This window comes from Rhincodon typus, chromosome 23 (genome assembly GCF_021869965.1).
Source record: "Rhincodon typus isolate 14 chromosome 23, sRhiTyp1.1, whole genome shotgun sequence".
Taxonomy (NCBI): domain Eukaryota; kingdom Metazoa; phylum Chordata; class Chondrichthyes; order Orectolobiformes; family Rhincodontidae; genus Rhincodon; species Rhincodon typus.
The window spans coordinates 29,959,575-29,982,202 of record NC_063354.1 but is presented as its reverse complement, the minus strand read 5'-3'; the positions used below and the strand labels follow the sequence as shown (position 1 = coordinate 29,982,202).

Sequence of the window (22,628 nt, the reverse complement as noted above, 5' to 3'; positions counted from 1 at the left end):
GCCCACTCACTTAGACTATCTATATCCCTCTGCAGACTTTCAGTGTCTTCTGCACACTTTGCTCTACCACTCACCTTAGTGTCATCTGCAAACTTTGACACACCACACTTAGTCCCCAACTCCAAATCATCTATGTAAATGGTAAACAATTTAGGTCCCAACACTGATCCCTGAGGCACACCACTAGCCACTGACCGCCAACCAGAAAAACACCCATTTACCCCTACTCTTAGCTTTCTGCTGGTCAACCAATCCTCTCGACATGCCAATACATTACCTGTAATACCGTGCAACTTTATTTTATGTAGCAGCCTTTGGTGTGGCACCTTGTCAAATGCCTTCTGGAAATCCAGATACACAACATCCACAGGTTCCCCATTGTCCACCATGCAAGTAATGTCCTCAAAGGATTCCACCAAGTTAGTTAAACATGACCTACCCTTCATGAACCCATGCTGGGTGTTCCCAATGGGACAATTATAATTGAAAAGCTTACCTTCCCAGGTATTATTATTCCTATTACCTCCATTACTAACAGCTCTTGAGTTCTCCTTCCCTTTAACTTTTTTCCTAATTTTCAATGGAGTTGAAGCTTCCTCGTCACCTGCTAACCTGCTGCTTTGCCTTACATTAATTGTTATTCTCCCTCTATGCTCACTTCTCCCTTCCCCCCTACTTACTAGTTTAACATCCTATTAACCACCCTATTTACCCTTTTCGCCAGACCACTGGACCCGGCCCTGTTCAGGTGGAGTCCATCCCAGCGATATAGATCCCTCCTGTCCCAGAACTGATGCCAGTGCCCTATGAAAAGGAAACCCTCTTTCCCACACCACTCTTTTAGCCATGTGTTTACTTCCCTGATCCTCGCCTCCCTATGCCAATTTGCATGTGGCTTGGGCAGCAATCCAGAGATTATGACCCTAGAAGACCTGTTTTTTAATTTTGTTCCTAGCTTTTCATAATCCTGAAACAGGTCTTTTTTCCTAGTCCTGCCTATGTTGTTGGTACCTGTGTGGACCACAACAAATGGATCCTCCCCCTCCCTCTTTAGTACCCTCTCAAGCCGGTCAGAGATGTCTCGCACCCTGGCACCAGGCAGGCAACACACCATGCAGGATTCTCTATCCTGCTCGCAAAGGATACTGTCTATCCCCCTGATGATGGAATCCCCTACAACTATAATCTGTCTTTTTGCTCCCCCCTCTTGAATGGCCTCCTGGACCATGGTGCCATGGTCAGTTGACTCATCCTTCCTGCAGCCCTGTTCCTCATCCACGCAGGGAGCAAGTGCCTCATACCTGTGGGACAATGTCAAGGGCTGCGGCTCCTGTGTTTCTGTCTGCAGGATCCGTCTACCTGCCTCACTCGCAGTCACACATTGCTGACCCTGCCCGCCGATCGAATTAACATTAGTTAATCTACCAGGTGTGACAGCCTCCTGGAACACAGCATCCAGGTATTTCTCTCCCTCCCGGATGTGCCACAGTGTTTGGAGTTCGGATTCCAGCTCATTAATTTTGAGCCAGAGCTCCTCAAGCAGCCAACACTTGCTGCAGATGTGGTCACTGCTGTTCTCAATGGGATCAGCTAGCTCCCACATCACACAGCTACAACACATCACCTGGCCTGCCATCTCTACTTAGATAATTATTTAAAATTAATTAGTTTTTTTTTAGTTTTGCAGTGTTCGCTGCACCAGTAAGTTTACTCCGTTATATACTCAAACAGACTCCGGCTTTGCCTTCCGACCCTCTCCCAGAGGATTTGGTGTCTAGGTGACCACCCCGAAAGATAACAAAGAGATGAGGAAAAAAAATGCAAATAGCTTACCTGCTCACCACACTTAGTCGTTATTATTAGGTTAGAGGAGGTGGAAGGGTGGGAGACACTACGCGCGTAGTGTCTCGGGTATTAGTTAACTCCCAAATTTATTGGGTGGAAGCTTACCTTCCCAGGCTGCCCTCGCGCTTTCTCCCGGACTCCCGCTGCTGAAACAACTGGTAATGTTCAGGAGTGGGCAGGAGGAGCAAACATGGAGAGGAGAAGCTTGAGTAGCAGTGACCAGCATTATTCATGTGGAATTGGGAATATGATTGTCACCACACAAAGGATTTTCAATTTGCTGTTGATGACCTTCTTCAGTCACGCTCTTGAACAAAACCAGGCGGAAGGTTCTGCTAAAATGGCACATTGTGAACTGGGATTTGGATTGGGACTAGGAGCCTGTCATGTCATGAAGCTTGAAACAGGAAGAGATTCCAACTATTCAGAATGGCAGTGGTTGCTTGTGATCAGAAACAGACAATAATTCTTCAGACACTACCATCACACGTAGGAACCCCACCCACCATGTATACGGAAGATACTCATGTGACTCGGCCAACATTGTGGATCTTACACGCTGCAGGCAAAGATGCCCCGAGGCATGGTATATTGGCGAAACCATGCGGAATCTACAAGAACGGATGAATGGGCACCATGCAACAATTGCCAGAGATGGATGTTCCCTCCCAGTGGGGGAACACTTCAGCAGGCAAGGGGATTTGGCCTCGGATCTTCAGGTAAACGCTCTCCAAGGTGGGCTTTGGGATACACAACAATGCAGAGTCACTCACACAAACACACTCACACACACACTCACACAGATTCTCTCTCATAGAGACACTGTCTCTCTCTCTCACACACACACACACACACAGTGAATTTTTCTTTGCAGATACACTGGTAAAACCTTTAGTTCTTTCAAGACTGTCACTTGAAAGGAATTTGGAGATTTACAAAAACATATTAATCAATTAAAACTTTCTAACTGATTAAAGATTTAACAGCATCTTAGGTTTGTTTAGTGGTGTGAACGTTTGATCTTTTACTTATAAATTCTGTATCTGATACTACCTCTCTCACTAACACCTGAAGAAGGACCGAGGCTCCAAAAGCTTGTGTTTTCAAATAAACCTGTTGGAGTATAACCTGGTGTCGTGTGATTTCTGACCTTGCCCAGCCCAGTCCAACACCGGCACCTTCACATCATCTCCACAATAGAGGCAATGGAAATCTTCCTTAATATTTCCAATCTTTATTTAATCAACTCCATTTCTGGTTCAGTTTTCTATTTTCAAAGTTTATTTTCTGCTTTTATTCTCTTAACAAGTTGAAAGGAGATTCACAGTTGGAAAGTAGAATTAAGCCATGATCTTATTAAATGGTGGAGCAGGCTGAGGGGGCTGAAATAGACTCCTCCTGCTCCTATTCTGGTTTTATGTTATCTTTCCAACATCAGCCAGCCAATCTTCAAGCTTCATAATTATCTTGGTACATTGGAAAATCAAAGCCAATGATTTCAGTTGCTGTAACACATTTTTTTTTCTCCATCCCTAGCCACTTATGCATGCCGAACAAATCTGAAAAACCTTGATATCCAGTTCAAGCCACAAGTGAGCTTCAAACTCCACTTCATATTCATTACAAATACTGCTTGCCTATATTTACATAACATTGCAACCCCGTCTCCTAATTCACCTTACCCCACTAATACCTTTGTTCAGGTTTTTGTTAATGCTGTTTCTCCCAGGGTCTGCCTTGCCAACCTCTAAGCTACTTTGGGAAATTAAACCAATACCACATGCACCTTCTCGGGTGGTTGTAAGAGATCCTATGATATTATTTCCAAGGAAAGTAGGGAAATTATCCCCGGTCTCTTTAACATATCCAACCCTCAATCAACATTACAAATACAGATAATATAGTCATTATCACATGGCTGATATTGTGACAGTTTGCTGCGCACAAATTAGCTGCCACTTCCCCTACAGTACGGCAATGACTTCAGTTCAAAGTACATCAATGGTTACTATGGGTATATTTTGTATTTATTCATGTAATGAGGGCATCACTGACTGGGCTAGCAATTGTTGCCCATCCACAATTGCTCAGAAGGCAGTTAAGAGTCAACCACATTTCTGCAGGTCTGGAGTCATATAAAGATCAAACCAGTAAGGATGGTTAAAGGAAATAAGTAAACCAGATAGATTTTTCCAACAATCGACAATGGTTTCATGATCATCATTAAACTTTTAATTCCAGATTTTTATTAATTCAAATTCCACCACCTGCTGTGACAGGATTCAAACCCAGCTCCCCAAGACAATACCTGAGTCTCTGGATTTACAAGTCCAACGATAATACCACTAGGCCATTGCCTCCCTGTCCTAGTGGATTGTTCGATCCTCATCATAGTCTTTAATTATATTCATGACTTACACCCCATGCTCTCTCTGCAACCTCCTTCAACCCTATATCCCAAACTGCTTTCAGCTCTGGCCCTTGATGTATCACTCGTACCGACTACCCTAGTGTTTGTGAGATAGTAGGAACTGCAGATGCTGGAGAATCTGAGATAACAAGGTGTAGAGCTGGATGAACACAGCAGGCCAAGCAGCATCAGAGGAGCAGGAAGGCTGACGTTTCAGGCCTAGATCCTTCTTCAGAAGAAGGGTCCATTTCTTGTTATCTCACCCTACTGTTTGTGACAGGCATTTGCAGTCAGCTCAGCCCTACTCTCTGGAATTCTTTCAATAGACCCCTGCATTTCTTCTTCAATTTTAAAGACTCTTCTCAAAATCAAGGGTAGAATTTCTTGTGATGGCATGTGTTGGAATGTTACTTCTGAACTGTTTAATTATGCACCCATGTTTAGATATCAACTTGCACCTACATTTCTCAATAGCAAATAGCAGAACACAAAAATTACCACAAACAAATCGCAACAAGCAAAATAATCTAAGGAAAGCACAGAAGTCAGAACGCATATTTTTTCTTTAAGGACATAAACTTCAATTTGAAACTATTTTGCCATATTTCATACGCAGTGTTACTAAAACATTTGGTTATGGAAGCATTTCAATTTCTCATATGATTCACACAGATGCCATAAAACAGCATTCATGGAAAGAGAAAAATACAGTGCAGGTCCCATTGAGGATATACACACTTCATTAAAATATCACTTTAATGAAAAAGATACCATAACGAAACACCAGAACAATGAAATTGCTTCCTGCTGTGCCTAAAATTCTGGGCAGAATTGTATAGTAATGCAAATTTGTATATTCACAGGAAGTTCACCTATGCAGCTCCTTACCCAGGGTAGAACTATTATAATGAGCCAAGATGCATTCAGAGGCAGTGATCAATTTATATGTGCATTAATTGTAACAAACCTGTGCCTGAATTAACTGGTACAAAAACACACAGGTTCAATGGTGGGGTAGGGATGGGGAAAAACAGGGAAATTGGAGATGATTAAAGAACATGTCTTTTCCCACAATGAAGTGAAATGTCCAGTGGAAAAGAATCAGTGGCTTGATAATTAAACACCTACTTGTTTTTTTGGAGCTGGCCTTTGATAATTTTGCCTGCAGGAAATCAGCCATTTCTTTGTCTTCCTCTCTTTCTCTGTGATAAAAGCAATAAAATTCAGTGGTTACTATTTATCAAATATTGGATAGGTGAACTATTTTTAATTCACTCATGGGACATGGGTGTCACTGGCTGCCCAGCATTTATTGCCCATCCCTAGTTGCCCTTGAGAAGGCGGTGGTGAGCTGCCTTCTTGAACCACTGCAGTCCACCTGCTGTGGGTTGACCCACAATGCCATTATGGAGGGAATTCCAGGTTTTTGACCCAGCAACAGTAAAGGGATGGTGATATATTTCCACCTCAGGGTGGTGAATGGCTTAGTGGAGTACACACAGTCGTGATGTTCCCATGTATCTGCAGCCCTTGTCTTTCTCGGTAAAATTGGTCATAGTTTGGAAAGTGCAGCCTAAGGAGCCTTGGTGATCTTCTGCAGTGCATCTTGTAGATGTTACACACCGCTGCTACTGAGCATCCGTGGTGGAGAGAATGGATGTTGGTGGATGTGATGCCAATCAAGTGGGCTACTTTGTCCTGGATGGCATCAAGCTTCTTGAGTATTGTTGGAACTGCATCTATCCAGGCAAGTGGAGAGTATTCCATCACACTCCTGACTTGTGCCTTGTAGATGGTGGACAGTCTTTGGGAAGTCAGGAAGTGAATTACTTGCTGCAGTATTCCTAGCCTTTTACCTGCTTTCATAGCCACTGTATTTATACAACTTGTCTAGTCCAGTTTCATGCCAATAATAAGCTCCTGGACATTAATTGTGGGAGATGCAGTGTTGGTAATGCCACTGAATATCAAGGGATGATGGTTATATTGTCTCATATTGGTAATGGTCTTTGCCTGGCATTTGCTTGGTGCAAATGTTACTTGATACTTTTCAGGTCCAGCCTGGAAATTGTCAAGGTCTTGCTGCACTTAGAGATGGACTGCTTCAGTATCTAAGGAGTCATGAATAGTGTTGAACAATCATCAGTAAAAATGCCCAACTTCTGACCTTATGATGGAGGGAAGGTCATTGATGAAGCAGCTGAAGATGGTAGGGCCTAAGACACTACCCTGAGGAACTCCTGCAGAGATGTCCTGAAGTTGAGATGACTGACCTCTAACAATCACAACCATCTTCCTATATGCCATGTATGATTCCAAGCAGGTTTTCCCCGATTCCCACTGACACCCAGGCAATGACATTCAATGGTATTACCACCACTGTATCCCTCATGATTTGCCAGGGCTTCTTGATGCCACACTCGGTCGATTGTGGCCTTGATGTCAAGGGCTGTCACTCTCACCTCACTTCTGGAATTCTGCATTTTTGTCCATGTTTGAACGAAGGCTGTAATGAAGTCAGGAGCTGAGTGGCCCTGGCAGAACCCAAACTGGGCGTCACTGAGCAGGTTATTGCTGAGCAGGTGCTGCTTGATAGCACAGTTGATGACACCTTCCATCACTTTACTGATGATCGAGAGGCGACTGATGGGGCAGTAATTGGCCGGGTTGGATTTGTCCTGCTTTTTACGTACAGGACATACCTGGGTCATATTCCATATTGTTGGGTAGATGTCAGTATGGTAGCTGTTTTGGAACAATTTGACTAGTGGTTCAGCAACTTCAGGATTATCAACACATCTACAAATGTACCACATTCAATAATTCAAGCCTCAGAGATCCCTTATCCTGCACTGGAAGCTATTCCAAAAGCTTGTTGAAGTAAAGATGCTGTACCTCAGCCTTTCAAATTCAACATCATCCACGAGAAAATCTCTCGTTTCGACCAGCTTGTGGATCTGTTGTAATAATTCTTCTTCCTTCTGTTTATCTTCATTTGATTTGTCTTTATCTAGATTTACAAATTAGAATATCTGTTAAGTCAGCATTTATAGAGAAAGATGCTTTTTTTAAAAAAAACTCACTACACTTTTCCAGAAATAGCTGAGGCATACAGGTCAGCAATGTCTTCATTTTAATGCCTCATCTGCATGGAATTAACGGAACTGTGTGTGCTATAATTAACACCATGCTCAAGTCAGGAAGCAGAAGATCAGTGGTGGTTCCGTTGGTAGACTCTTGTCTCTGAAATATAACGCATATCTCATTCCAAAGACCTGAGACCAAACAGCTAGAGTGATGTGCAGTGTAGAATAAAGGGGCTGCTGCATGAGTGGAAGTGCTATCTTTAGGATAAAACATTAAACTGAAGTCCTGTTTGATGAATGTGAAAGTTCCACATCATTATTTTAAAGAAGGGCAGAGGAATTGTCCTGATCAATATTTATCCTCCAATCAACATTTAAAAAAACAGACTACATTTGCATGGTAGTACAGAACTTGAATATTGCTGACAGTAGATTCATGTTCCAAAAGCTTCTTATCTTGCACACATCAGGACAAACGCAAGAACACCAGACGTCCAAAGATCACATCAATTTATACTACAGAAGAAAAGAGAGATTACTGGTTTGGCAGTTCAATTCTGATTGACTGAGGCATTACTATGGAGAAAACAATAGATTCGCTGGCCATTATCACATTGCTATTTGTGGGAAATTGCAGACAGAAAATTAGCCTTTGTATTTCATACATTACAATGGTGACTACACTGGATTCACTTCATGAAACTATTTAAATGACTGGAGAGTGCTTTGGGATATCCTAAGGTTGTGAAACACAATTGCATAAAATATAATAGAGTCAGATGGATTTTAAATTAAAATAACTGTCTTGTTACATCTATTAAAGTACATTTGAAAACAAGATCAGGCTATGTTGTGCCATTTTGAGTTCATTAGTCTGCTAGTGCCCACTTGTGAGCCTTTATATACAATGACTGAGTACCCTCCAGTAAATTCCTAACCTGTCTAAGAATTAAGGGTTAGTTTCCTGGACACTGCTGTGAGTAACCCAATAGAAAAGTCAAAGGGGCATTAAAAATGTGATTTTAAAATCTTTTCTTTGAACACTATAGTCATAAAAATATTGGAGATGGGAAACAAAAGCCCATTTGACAGATAGGGTGATGACAGATCAATGAACATGTAACTAAACCTCAGGAATATGTTGTTTCCGAACTGGAAACCCTATTGACCAATGACTACTAGAATCAGATATCAGAGAGCACCAGCACTTCTGGGACTGTATATGCAAAAGAATCAAGAAGAAGAGGAAGGGAAAAGTAAACATCACAAAAGGAGGCTTCCAAATGGCACACACAGTTGTACTTCTTTGGAACAAGCCACTGACATAAAATAGTCAAAATCCAAACTCATACAGAAGACTGCATTGTTTTGAACAACTCAAATATTTTGCATGACCGAAGAATTAATAACTTGCTCCAAGCTAAGGTGTTGACAAATAACTTGGCACTCCATTTTAATTAGTACCCACTGATGCCTACTGGCTGCAGTGAGCTGGCAGGGGGTATTGGTGAGGACAATGTCCAGTTCAGCTTTTAGCTTGATAGCAATTTGAGTTATCTCAGCTCACTTTCTGAAATCTCATAAAACTATTCAGCAATTCAAGGCTATACAGTCTGACAAAATGGTTGAGGTGAAAATTGGAAAACCAATCACCCAACTTGATTGGACACATGTTCAGAAATACCCTGCAAGTAATTGCTATGATCTTAGAGCAGACCACCAAATTGATGTCACAATCTGGCTAGGGGGACAATAATTTTTATGTTTAAAATTAAACAAATTGTGTGAAACAGGGGATTGACGAAGAGAATATTACACAGTTTTGAACAAAACTACGATACAACAGAGAACAGTAATACAATCTACTATACGTGTTCAACTTAGTTTTGAATCCCAGAATAACATATGATAAACTTGGGTAATAGACTGTGATAGACCCCACAGTGCACATCAAAAAACAAATGCAATGAAGACAGATCCCATTTATTTCTTCATATTCTCCCAGATGTTAATGACACGGTAAATCATCAAATCCAATTAAACTTCACAAGGGATTACAATTCTTCATTTTTGCTGATCTGGCCTTGAACCTCTTTCTCAGGAGCCACAGTGCCATGGACCACCTCAACAATGGCTCCTGTTCCGGTCAAGTTCCTTCAATTCTGGATCTTCACCACCTTGGATTCTAACACTACAGTCCAGTCCTCATTCACAAGCATAAACTCCAGCTTTTCACTGACAGTTTGCTTCACCAAGCAACAACTAGTTCTTGGATTTTTTTCCTGAACTTTAATTTTGCTCAGATACATCAGGCAAAAACTGTTAATGTGTTTTTCAAACTCGACTGTCAGTTGGGCTGAACTGTTAGTGGAAAACTGTTTCTTTTCTTGCCCTCCCACAGTTTTCAGGACTTCCCAGAGCCCTCATTATGCAGGGCTAGTCAACTGTTGTAGTATTACCCTGATTCCTCACTGCACAAATCCCTTGTAGATTGAAACATTGAAAATAGGGACAGGAATAGGCCAATTGTCCCTGCAAGCCTGTTCCACCATTCAATATGATCATGGCTGATTATTCTACTCAGTTTCACATTCCCACTTTCACCCAATGCCCTTTGATTTCTTTATCCCTAAGAACTATTTCGATATCCTCCTTGAAAACATTCAATGTTTTAGCCTCAACTGCTTTCTGTGGCAGAGAATTCTACAGGGCCCCCACTCGGTGGATGAAGAAATTACCCCTAGTCTCAGTCCTAAATGGCCTATCCTGAATCCTTAGTCTTTGACACCTGGACTCCCCTGTCATCAGGAATGTTCTTCCTGCATCTATCCTGTCTAGTCCTTTTAGAATTTTGTACATTTCTGTGAAATGCCCCCGCTTCCTCCTAAACTCCATTGAATAAAGTCCTAACTGATCCTGTCTCTCTTCAGTTGTACCAGCCCAGGAATCAGTCTGGGAAACTTTCACTGCACTCTCTCCCAAGCCAGAACATCCTCCCTCAGCTCATGATAGCAAAACTGTACACAATACTCCTACTGTGATCTCATCAAGGTCCTATACAATTGCAGTAATCCCTGCTTCTGTATTAGAATCCTCTCGCTACGAAGGCCAATGTACCATTTGCCTTCTCCACTGCCTGCTGCACCTGCATGCTTACTTTTAGCAGCTAGTGTACAAGGGCACCCAGGTCTCACTGCACTTCCCCTGTTCCCAACCTATCATTATTCAGACAACTCTTAAAACTGTCTGTTCTCTGAATGTCACTTTCTCGCAGAACACTGGGAATGGGTTTCATCACTTAACATAGCTAATTAGTTAATAAATGCAAAAATGGTTTTGGGTTATGAAATTCATTACCTATTTCAATAAAACTGTTTCATCCCCTTATTAAAACACCAATAAAGGTTTGCACAAGCTCGTGAACCAAGGTGAGAAAAAGAAAGCTCGGGTGGCTGTGCTAGAGTACACAGCTATCCAGCAACTAACATCTATCTTATCTGGGAGGATTATATGGTGAGGTTATAAGCTTGATATGGAAAAAGCATTCTATCTGTTCAATATGAAAAATTATCCAAAAAGAGAAACCTGAGTATTACAAGACACTTTTTGTCAAAACTTTTCATTTTGCACTCATCAGGACAATTTGCAAGAATAACTTAAGAAAAAAAGTTAGTTATACTGCACGATAGGAGATTGTTGATTGCTTGGCGAGTGGATTCTGAGAACCGTTTTTCCTTTGCTTAAACAGAAGGATATATAGATATATTCTTGAGAAAGGAAAACAGTGCTTCTAGTTTTGAAAGTAGAATGCAAATTTTAAACTTTAATTTTGGCTCATGTAAAGAAAACATGACAGAGGGATTATCATGTGGGAAAATGTAAAGATATCTGCTTTGAAAATTTGTAATTTTGAATATTTTTTAAAAGACGAGAGAATTAAACAATATTGGCACTTGGGGGGAGGCGATGGCCTAGTGGTATTATCACTAAACTGTTAATCCAGAGCCTTACATAATGTTCTGGTTCGAATCCCACCACAGCAGATGGTGGAATTTGAATTCAATAAATAACTGGAATTAAGAGTCTAATGATGACCATAAATCCATTGCCAATTGTCAGAAAAACCCATCTGGTTCACTAATGTTCTTTAGGGAAGGAAACTGCCATCCTTACCTGGTCTGGCTTACATTGTGACTCCAAGCCCACAGCAATGTAGTTGACTCTTAACTGCCCTCTGGGCAATTAGGGATGGCAATAAATGCTGCCCCAGCCAGCAATGCCCTCATCCCATGAATGAATAAAGAAAAATAAACCTGGCTGCTACTATGCACAAATCAACAAGTTGCATCTTAACCTTTATTACAAAGTAATTGGAGTATGAGCATAAAGATCATATACATTTTCAGTGATATCATACCTGGAATGCTACATACAGTTTTGGTCTCGTGGAAGGATATACTTGCCCTAGAGGGAGTACAACAAAGGTTCATGAGACTAATTTCTCAGGTGAGGGATTGTGCTATCAGAATATTGAGAACTTTAGGCCTATCCCGTCAAGGGTTTAGAAGCACATGAAGTGATTTCATTGAAGTATATGCAAATTACAGGAAGTTTTACAGGGTAGATGCTGGGAAGATATTTCCCCTGGCAGGAGAACCTAGAACAGTCACAGTGTCAGATATAAGAGGTCAGTCATTTAGGACTGAGAGGAGGAGAAATTTATGAGGGTTGTGAATTTTTGGAATTTTCTGCAACAGAAAACTGTGAATGCTCAAGTCGTTGAGCATATTGAAGAAAAATGTCAATAGATTTTTGGATAATAATGGAATCAAAGGGCTGAATGTCCTGAGTATGTTCTAAAGGCTTTTCCTGATTATAATGGTTACTCAGAGAACACTTATAGGTCATTGGTAACCATTACATCATTCACACGGTAAACTGGCATCAGTGTCTAGTTGTTATTCTCAGGAAATTAAACCAACATCAAAGACTAATGCTTAGTTTGCAATTATTCCAGCACAGAGACCATGACTAAATAATAGTGAATGCAAGCATTAGGCAATACAAGTTGTTAGTTTCACCATTGACGTTGATGAATGTTAGGTTTTAAACAATAGTTTAATTAACTTGTACAAGCAGTCAATAATTCTGTGAAACTCATTGGGTACTGCGGTATCTGTCCATTCCAGAAATGTGGAAGCGAAAACACTTATTGATGCAATCAATCCAATTTTTAACTGCACTGGAAATAGTCTTTGCCCATGGGAATAAGAAGATGCTCAATCACCGTGTTCTGATTGCTTTGCGTGTGAGCTTTGATTTGAAAACATGGTTGCTTGACTGGTCTATATTTTCATGTCAATGGAATTCAAACACTCACCTGGTATTGATACTAGTTTCTGCAGGTCTTTCTTAAGTCGTGTTATTTCCTTACACAGCTGTATATCATCCATCCTAGAAACAAATGTCAAAAAAACAATAACATATATTTATATATTGATGATATAATGATCCATAGAAATGTATTCAAAAAGCATATTTTGCATTATCACCTCTATATATGGTATGGTATCAGATCTCTGAAATTGACTTACTGACAGCTTTTTCTTTCAACAAATGTAGGCCAGGAAAATTCAATAAAGAACAACAAGACAATTTAATGCATTGTGTATTATCAAATTAGCACTGTAATATATCAATAAGAAAAGTAATCAAAACTGTGGGAAACATCTAGTGAAATGTAAACAGTCCTTTGTTTTCCTAACTGTGGATTAAATGCTGTCATAAACATTCACCATTCAACATTTTTGTGTTATGTTCTCCTATCATTCACTTGTGGGTCTCCTCATCACAAATTTTAAATAGAACGTGCTGCTTCCCGATTGATCAACACTTTTGCACTGTTTGGTTTTACATGATTTAACCATAAAGTATATGTATCTTTACAGAAAATGAATATTTCAGAGCTAGTTATCCAAAAGTTGGCACAAAGGTAAATCTGAAATAAAAAACTAGCACCACTAATGGTGACCATGCAGTAAAAACCATTCTGGTTCACAAATGTCCACTGTGGAAGAAATCTGTCAATCTTTACCTGGTCTGACCTTGATGTGAGTTAAGAAGCACAATAATGTGGTTCACATTTAACTCCCATGATCAAATGAAAAGAAAATTAGAAATGAATTTTCCCATGATCACATGAAAAGAAAATCAGAAATGAATTTTAAAGTTATTTCTTTTATCAGCTCTTGTTTTCTAAATACATATAATATATTGGACAAAGAAGTAGAATAAATAATATATCAGCAACATTTAAATAACCAATGAATGAATAGATTTTAAAATTTCTCAGCAAAGTTCATGTATTCCATTAAAAGAACTTAATCTAACAGGAAATTGCTTAGCAAATTAACTTAGACAAGCTTTATTGTTTAAATAAAACCAGCAGTCAGGTTCTATTCAAAGGAGGCCCATGAATTGCAGTGTTAAAAACTTGACAATTTTCTAATCTGGTACCGTTTCTATAATTACTCTTCACATCGTATCATTGGCTTTCACACTACATTGGTGCCACTTTACTGGAAATGACACTGGTCTTACAGCAAGAAAAATGCACCACTGGATTTTGCAGTTCGCAGTCGAGTGATGGTCCTTGTCACTGACTTCGAATGAAACTGCTGACAATGTGGATTTCTCCTTTCCTGACATTTGTTTGATTCCAGCACAAAGCCAAGGGATCCTTCATGCATTCAGCAGCACCAAAGTGATTAAGCAGACTAAGCAATCAATCACATTGAACAGTTCGTACAGACAGCTGGCCAGGAAGTAAAATGCTCTGAATGTACTTCACTTTTTATAAATTTTATAGAAAGTGAAATAAAGACTTTGACATCCATCTGGGAATAAGTTATAAACCTAAATATTAATAATATTTATTATTAGACAAATGTAACACATTTAATTTTCTGCATCAGAATGGTTTATCAGCAGTACCTATGATTCAGTATACAGTTAAAAACCCAGTTTTAATCAATTCACTTATTAAAGAACGATCTTTTTCAGGTCTTTTTTGTAGCAACATCATAGCACAAAAGGAGAAGTTTATATCATTTCCAGGGACTTCTAAAGATTTCTGACTGCAGGATTGCATGTGGAAAATCGGGTAATCACTGGGAGCAACTTCTAGAATTCCTCATTTAACTGCACATGTGGAAGTTAGAAACACTGACAGTTTCACAGCCGGAATGACAGTGACCATTGACAGTTTTGCTGTCAAGGCAACTGCAAAATCTGGGTCAATTTTTCTTTAGATATTTCAAGATTGAGAATAGTATCTATAGGAAAGAACAGGAAAACGTTAATGTGCTGTGCTTCAGAAAAGTGTCAGCCTGCCCAAGTGGCCAATGGCCTGGCCTTCCATCTATGCATGCGTTATCTTCCTTCCTCAGGAGAAAAAAACACTCAGTGCACATAACACAGTGTGGAGCTGGAGGAGCACAGCAGGCCAGGCAAATCCAAGGAGCAGGAAATTTGATGTTTCAAGTCAGGTCCCTTCTTCAGAAATTGGGGGGAAGTGAGCTCTGAAATAAATAGAGAGAGGAGGGGTGGGGCTGGGGAAAGTAGGTAGGATGATGAGAGGTCAGTGCAGGTGGGCAGTGATGGGGGTTAGTCAGTTGGTCATGGGATGAAGCCGGGGGTGGGGAGATTTTGAAACTGGTAATAAGTTTCATCCCATGTCTCTCCCACCTATCTGCTCCTCCCACCTCACTGACCAATCCCCACCACTGTCTACCTGCACTCACCTATCACCATCCCACCTACCTTCCCCAGCCCCGCCACTCCTCTCTCTATTTATTTCAGAGGTCCCTTCCCCCTCCCCCATTTCTAAAGAAGGGTCCTGACCTGAAATGTCGACTTTCCTGCTCCTCTGATGCTGCCTGGCCCACTGTGCTCCTCCAGCTCCACACTGTTATCTCTTGTTCCAGCATCGGCAGTTCTTACTATCTCTCAGTGCACATAATCATCATTCAATGTCTCTCATAGGTTTAAAAAAAAAGCATCAACCGAGTGTTTGAATTCAAGCTTGTGATAAAATTCAAATCTCAATTAAACAGTCTGAACTTTAGTAATGAAGCACAGTGGAAAAAGAAACAGATCCAAATCACAGCAGAAGGGACCTCCAAGAGGTCTTCAACTGTAGTTGTTGGAACTGATTCCAAAGCAGCAATCTACCCAGGTTGTGATATCTGTTTTATACTGTTCCAATTTCACTCTTGTGGCTTCACGTCAGCTCAAAGCCTCGATGAGAATAATGTCTTCCAATTAAACCCAAAAAGAATTTGATAATAAACTCATAGGAGCTACTCAATTCATTGTTGTGAAATACAACAGCAGGAGACAAGGCAAAAAGTTTAGAATCTTTGGATAATGTTGTAAAATCACATCAGACTTTCGCTTTTATGACATATTTTCTTTGTCAAGCCTCTCAAGCATTTATGGCCTTGTGGTATATACAAGATTCATAGAAGACCTCAGTGATCTGGCATTGTGATTCCCAGATAAAGACAAGATGCAAAAAGAACGTCTCTCCTTTTTCAACTGAAATGAATTATTTTTCAGACTTAATGGATGGGATGCTACAACGTGGAAACACGCAATTATTTTATATCATCTTCTCTCAGGCGTCAAAGCAGAAAACTTCTTCTCGAGTTATTAACAGAGTAGAAGCTCCAGCCGCAGGAATACATTTTATCAGCAATCTCTATCATTGCTGAGCTGTATATCTCTCCCTTTAACACTTGCTAGTTGATTCCATCATTTCAGTAATAAACAGCTAAATTTCCATTCTAACAAACATGCGTAACCACTTGTCTTCCTTCATAATTTTACTTTCATGGAATCTTACCACACAGAAGGAAACTATTTGGCCCATTATACTTACATTGTCTCATATCAAATTATCATAATTTTGAATGCATCTGTGTAACCCCCCATAACCCTCTCTATCAGAGTCATAGAGTCCTGCAGCACGGAGACAGGCCCTTCAGCCCAAATGGGTCCATGCCGACCAAAATGTCCATCCACACTAACTCCAATTCCCTGCACTTGGCCCCTATCCTTCTCAACCTTTCCTATCCATGTATTCATTCAAATACCTTTTAAATGTTGTTAACGTACCTGCCTCGACCACTTCCGCTGGCAGCTCATTCCATATGTGGACCACCTTCTGTGTAAAAAAGTTGTCCCTCAGGTCTCATGTATTCTTTCCCCTCTTACCTTAAACTGATACCTTCTAGTCCTCGAATCCCCAACGCTGGGAAAAAGACTGAGTGCATTCGCCCTACCCATGCCTCTCATGATCTTATACACTTCTATAAAATCACCCCTCAGTCTCCTATGCTCTAAAGAAAAAAATCCTGGCTTGTCAACCTTCTCCCTATTACTCAGCCCCTTGAGTACTGGCAACATCCTTGTAAATTTCTTCGGCACTCTTTCCAGTTTAATAACATCATTCCTATAGCGAGGTGACCAAAAGTGAACACAATATTCCAAGTATGGCCTCACCAACGTCCTGTACAACTGCAACATAACTTCCCAACATCTGTACTCAATGCCCTGACTGATAAAGGCCAGTGTGCCAAACTCCTTCTTCACTCCCAAGTCTACCTGTGACTCCACTTTCAGAGAACCGTGCACCTGAACTGCAAGGTCCCTCTGTTTCACTACATTGCTTAAGGCCCTACCGTTCACCATGAAACTCCTACCTTGGTTTGACTTTCCAAAGTGCAACACCTCACACTTATCTATCTTAAACTCCATTTGCCATTTCTTGGCCCACTTCCCCAGCTGATCAAGATCCTCCTGCAACTTCTGATAACCTTCCTCACTGTCCACAAACCCATCTATTTTAATGTCATCCACAAATTTGTTAATCATACCTTGTACATTCTCATCCAAATCATTGATATAGCTAACAAACAGCAATGGGCCCAGCACCAAACCCTGAGGCACACCACTAGTCACAGGCCTCCAGTCCAACAAGCAATCTTCCACTACTACTCTCTGCTTCCTACCATCAAGCCTCTATTGCAAGAACTAACTCAACTTCTTCTCATCTCTCTTCTTGAGTGAAGCCACTCATTGCTCTCAAAAACAAACATTCTACAACAGTGGAGGAAACAGGAATTCCCTCATGCTTACGAGGAAATAATGCCATAATCTCTAGTTACTACTGAAAAGAAATGCATAAAAATCCTCCTCACTGAACTGCAGCATGCATCAATCTTCACACTTTAGAGAGAATAAATACATGTACTTTGAGGCATTAACTAACATTTGAATCTAGCTAAGTGTTTTATCATGATTTTTAAAGTTAACAGCAACAGCTAACCTTCTCAATGCACATCCTAAGACATTGCCAACTCTGAGTTATTCTCCATGAAGCACAATCCTGGGTCTGTGCTATTCTCTATTAACCGCAGGTTAAAATGATGAATGCCATACACAATTGTTCAGTATTCATAAATGTAAATCCTGGAATCCAATTCCAAAAGCTACATTATTTTATGTTGGATATGAATCTAACAGAAAATATCCAGCTCCAGAGATAGTGTTGTAATTCATTTGCCAAATTTTGAGATTCGATGCACAGATCAATAAGAAATAATATACCTGTTGAAGCATACATCTCATGAGTAAATTACGGAAGAGGAAGGTGATTTGACCCATCTTCATTCATTATTTAGAAGGATCCTAAATTGTTTCCATTTTAACTTTGAATTGTCTCAAAAGGTTCCAGCTTTGGTGCTGCCACTAATCATCCTAAAAGACTAATCCATGTACAGACCATTGTGTGAAGAATAAATTTGTCTTTTACTGGTTTGAAATTGTAACTCCTTGTCTTACTCTTAAGTTATCTAAAATAAAATTCTGGACATTTCATTTCCTTCCTCTGGACTATCTTATATCCTGACAAAAAAAATAAAAATGCTCAAAAGAAAGGCAAAGAAACACATGTAAACACAGCATCAAAAGAATAAGTAAGTGGCCTGTGTGTTATTTCAGAAAAAACTAAGAATTAAGCCCAAAAGATATTCGAAAATTCTAATAACACTCGATGCAATCAATCAACATGACTTATCTTGGACTATATTGTTAATATAGAGGAATCAAAGAAATCTTGACCAAACTATACAGTGTTCCAACTTGATTATATCTGAACTATGGTGTGCAGTTCTGATCATCAAGATGCATGGGAAATCTTAAAATGCTGGAGGGATTACAGAGAAAATTATAATGCTGGTCACTATTGTTAATAGCCTGACATATGAGGAAGGACTGAAAAGACTGAAGATTTTCATCCTGGAAAGTAGACAGGAAAGCAGCAGAGCAACCTATCTCCAGGATTCGACCAATTCTGTTTCGTCCTGTTCACAAGGGAAGTGAAATAGCAGCCAACTGACAACTTAATTATTACATCTCCTTCTCTTTGAGTAGAAAATTCAACTATCAGTGTAGTTGAGAAATTAGTACAATAGGGAAATTGAACCCTTGTCTGTTCTCTTTATATGGTAGAGAGATGTATGACTTTGGAGAACTCAGTCACCCAGATTTTGCAATTGTAATGTCGATGAAACTGAGAACAGGAATCTGCAAGTTGTTGTCAATGATTAGATGTCTCCTCAGGTTGCCACATTGGAGGTGGCAAGCACTAAAGATCATTTCAATTGTTGTCCTCCTACCAAACACACCTCATTAGCTACCTAGCCTGCCCCTGTGGCATCGCTTGGGTCTGACTTAATGCCCATCTTACCATGAGCTATTCCTCAAACAACTCAGCACTCACCAGCTATCTGCCAAAAGATACAACATCCCAATGCCATCTTTTAAAGCATTTTGTGCAGCTAAAAGCACTGTCAGTCTAGAACTGCCCCGTATGCCTCCAGCCAACTAGCCCAGACATGACCCATGGGTGTAATTAGTGCCCCGCTTTGTGAGCAGGGATCATAAGGTCCTTTTGGATGGAGTGGTGCACAGGGTGGTGCCCCCCTCCCCCAGCTCCAGTGGAGACCATGACACCAGATCACGCCACTGCCACCTGGGTCAGTGCAGACTCAGCCATTTGGAGGAATGCCCAGCCCAGTAGGAAGAAGTTCCATGTCATTCTGTACTCCACCATCTTCCCTCACTCGCCCTTGCCCACCCTAACCAACACAATGTATCCTGCATGCCCTCTGCACTGCCCACTTACTAGAGAAACCTCCCCACATGCACCAAAACTAACCCCTGTGCCACCTGCTTTCATCTCCTGTAATGCCTGCTTCTCTCATATTCCAGAAGGAAATTAGCCCCCAATAAGGCAGAAAGACTCAAGACAGGCAGTGGGCTGCCTGATATTCAGCTCCTCACCTACTCAGGAGGAGATGACATGGAGTGCCAATGTCCAAACCCCTGATCTGGTATTGGAGGTTGCCCTTGACTTACTCTTCTAGGATCCCCTGACTGAAGGTTATCTCCCTTGACCTGACTGAATACTGCTGACAAGCTTCTTGGCTTTGTGTCTGTGCTAAATAGGAAGGCAAGACAATGCAAGGCAGGGATGCGGTGAGCATCCAAGTAGTCTCAGAGTGAGTGAGAACTGTGACAACAAGTGAACAATCCCGAGATGCAGCCTCATCCATAGAGTCATAGGGTATTTTCAGCATGGAAAAAGGCCCTTCAGCCAATCATGTCTACGTTGGTCATCAAGCATCTATCTATCTAATCCTATTTTCCAGCACTTGGTCCATAATCTTGTCTGCTATGACATTTTAAGTGTTCATCTAAATATTTCCTTAATGTCTTGTGGGTTCCTGCCTCCTTCACCCTTTTAGCCACTGCCACTAAGTTCCAGATATGCAGAACATTCCAGGGGAAAAATCTTTTCTTCAAATCCTCTCTAAATTTCCTGCCCCTTTCCTTAAATCTGTGTCACCAGGTACTGACCCTTCTAATAAGGGGAAATGTTTCTCTCTAGCTATGCCCCTCATAACTTTGTACACCTCAATCAGATCCAGCCTCAGCTTTCTCTGCCCTAACAAAAACAATGCCAGACTATCTAATCTCTCTTCATCGTTTTTAGGTAATTTCTAATCAACCTGTTTGGAGCTGTTATTACACACCTCTGAAGCAGGTATGACTTTACCCAGGCCTCCTGACTCAGAGGAAGAGGCACTTCCACTGCACATCAACAGCGTTTAGTCTCTCTTCAGAGCTGAATCAGCCCAGCCCTGCAACATCCTGGTGACCGCCCTCTCTCTTGCATAATCACATCCTGCTGCCCTCAATCATCTATGGACATGCATACCAAGGTCCCTCAGACCTTCTGTACTTCTGAGGGCCCTACCAGTCAAAGTTTATTTCTGAAGAAGGGTCCAGACCTGAAACGTCAGCTTTCCTGCTCCTCTGATGCTGCTTGCCCTGCTGTGTTCATCCAGCTCTACATCTTGTTATCTCAGATTCTCCAGCATCAGCAGTTCCTACTATCTCTGAATCAAGTATATTTCCTCACCTTGTTAGTCCTCCCAAAGTGCATGGCCTCAGGCTTTTCAGGATTAAATTCCATTTGCATGTCTATGAATCTGACCGGCACATCCGTATCATCCTTGTAAGGTTTTCCTCCTCAATACTTATCATATCACCAATTTTCATGTCATCTGCAAATTTACTGATCATATCTCCTACAGTCATGTCTAGATCATGAATTGACATGACAAACAGCGAGGGACTCAGCTCTGAGCCCTTGGTACACCACTGGACACAGGCTTCCAGTCACCAAAACATCAATCAACCATCACTCTCTGCTTCTTGCCGTTAAGACAATTTTGGATCCAATTTGCCAAAATGTCCTGGATCCCATGGGCTCTTAGTTTCTTAACCAGTCTGCCATGCGAGACTTTGTCAAAAACTTCAATCATCTCTCTGAAAAATTCAATCAAATTTGTTGGGCATAATCTCCTCCTTATAAAGCCATGCTAACTAGATATTTTAATCAACTTGTTCTAAAGACACACCTCTGGGTCAGGTGGGTTGTGAACTCAGGCCTTCTAGCCCACAACTGTGATACTAACCCTGTGCCACAAGTGCCCTTAGCCATGCTGTCTATCCTTGATTAATCTTGACTCCCTAAATAGAGATTAACACTGTCTCAGAATTTTTTACAATAGTTTTCCTATGACTAATGTTAGATTCACTGGCCTGCAGTTTCCTCATTTATTCCTACCATCTTTTTTGATTAACGGTCCAGTCTATGAACTGGGTGTGTCCCTGAGTTCATAGCGTGGAAGTTTTCAGTGTAGCCTGAGATGCAACATTGGAGTGCAGGAACAAGCTGAAAGTGGATCAGAGATATGCCATGGAGATTCTTAGGAGCTGGTACATTTCAAATGCCAATGTCCTGAGATGCGAAGTGCATGTGGCTGTGCACATTGAGTGTGTTATGAGATATTGGTGCCCCATATCCAAACTGGAGGCTGTTTGCAGAAGTTGTCAGTTACCTGCTCTGATTTTGACATCGAGAATTCTCATCGTCTAGCTTCCTTGATGCGTTTGGTAAAATAGGAAGCTGAATATTAATGAGGCAAGTTGCAGTATTGCAGTTTGCCAGGTCATAAAACCTTTAATTGGCAACTTACTGCTGCCTAGTGAGAAACTTGCCAAGTCACTTGGCAAAAGCATAACAGATGCAGCAACATACTCCCAAAGGTGAAGTAGACCTCATCAGGCTTCTCAACTGGTTCTGTCACAAATCCCACCATCCTCTATCTCAGTCAGAACCCTACCAGATTCTGCTCGACATCATTTCAAAGGAAATGTTTATATATCAGCTTCTACCCTAAACTTGTGTTTATCCAAACTTTATATTATTATGTGTAAAATGGTTTAAGGTGAAGGATAATCAGTGTCTTTTACTTGTCGATATGTTGTCTGTGAGAATTCTTCAGTGATTGACTACTTTCTTGATGGCATCATCATTGTTGGATGCCAGAACTCTCGTTTAGGTGGTACTAGCATTAAGTTAACATTGGAAACATGAGGTCCCCACGACAGAGGGTGCAAGAGTGTTGTTTTGTAGCTTTCTTTAAGATTAGTGGTGAGCACTGTCACTTCATTCTGAGTGGAAAATCCGGGTCAATTGGTTTTAAAAGTGAGATAACAAGGTGCAGAGCTGGATGAACACAGCAGGCCAAGCAGCATCAGAGGAGCAGGAAGGCTGACGTTTCAGGCCTAGACCCTTCTTCAGAAATGGG

At 40.9% G+C, this 22,628-nt stretch overlaps 1 protein-coding gene across 2 annotated transcripts in view; it reads right to left on the bottom strand.

Moving 5' to 3' along the window:
• Nucleotides 1-22,628, bottom strand: part of zgc:171844 (uncharacterized protein LOC100151763 homolog) — a 68,680-nt gene that overhangs the window by 17,281 nt on the left and 28,771 nt on the right. For both annotated transcript variants that reach the window (XM_020531390.2, XM_048610999.1), the window contains exons 3-5: nucleotides 12,722-12,795; nucleotides 7,151-7,265; nucleotides 5,384-5,457 (exon numbers count right to left, since the gene is read on the bottom strand). In XM_020531390.2, the coding sequence (XP_020386979.2) occupies nucleotides 5,384-5,457; nucleotides 7,151-7,265; nucleotides 12,722-12,795 (263 nt within the window). The remainder of the gene's footprint in view (nucleotides 1-5,383; nucleotides 5,458-7,150; nucleotides 7,266-12,721; nucleotides 12,796-22,628) is intronic.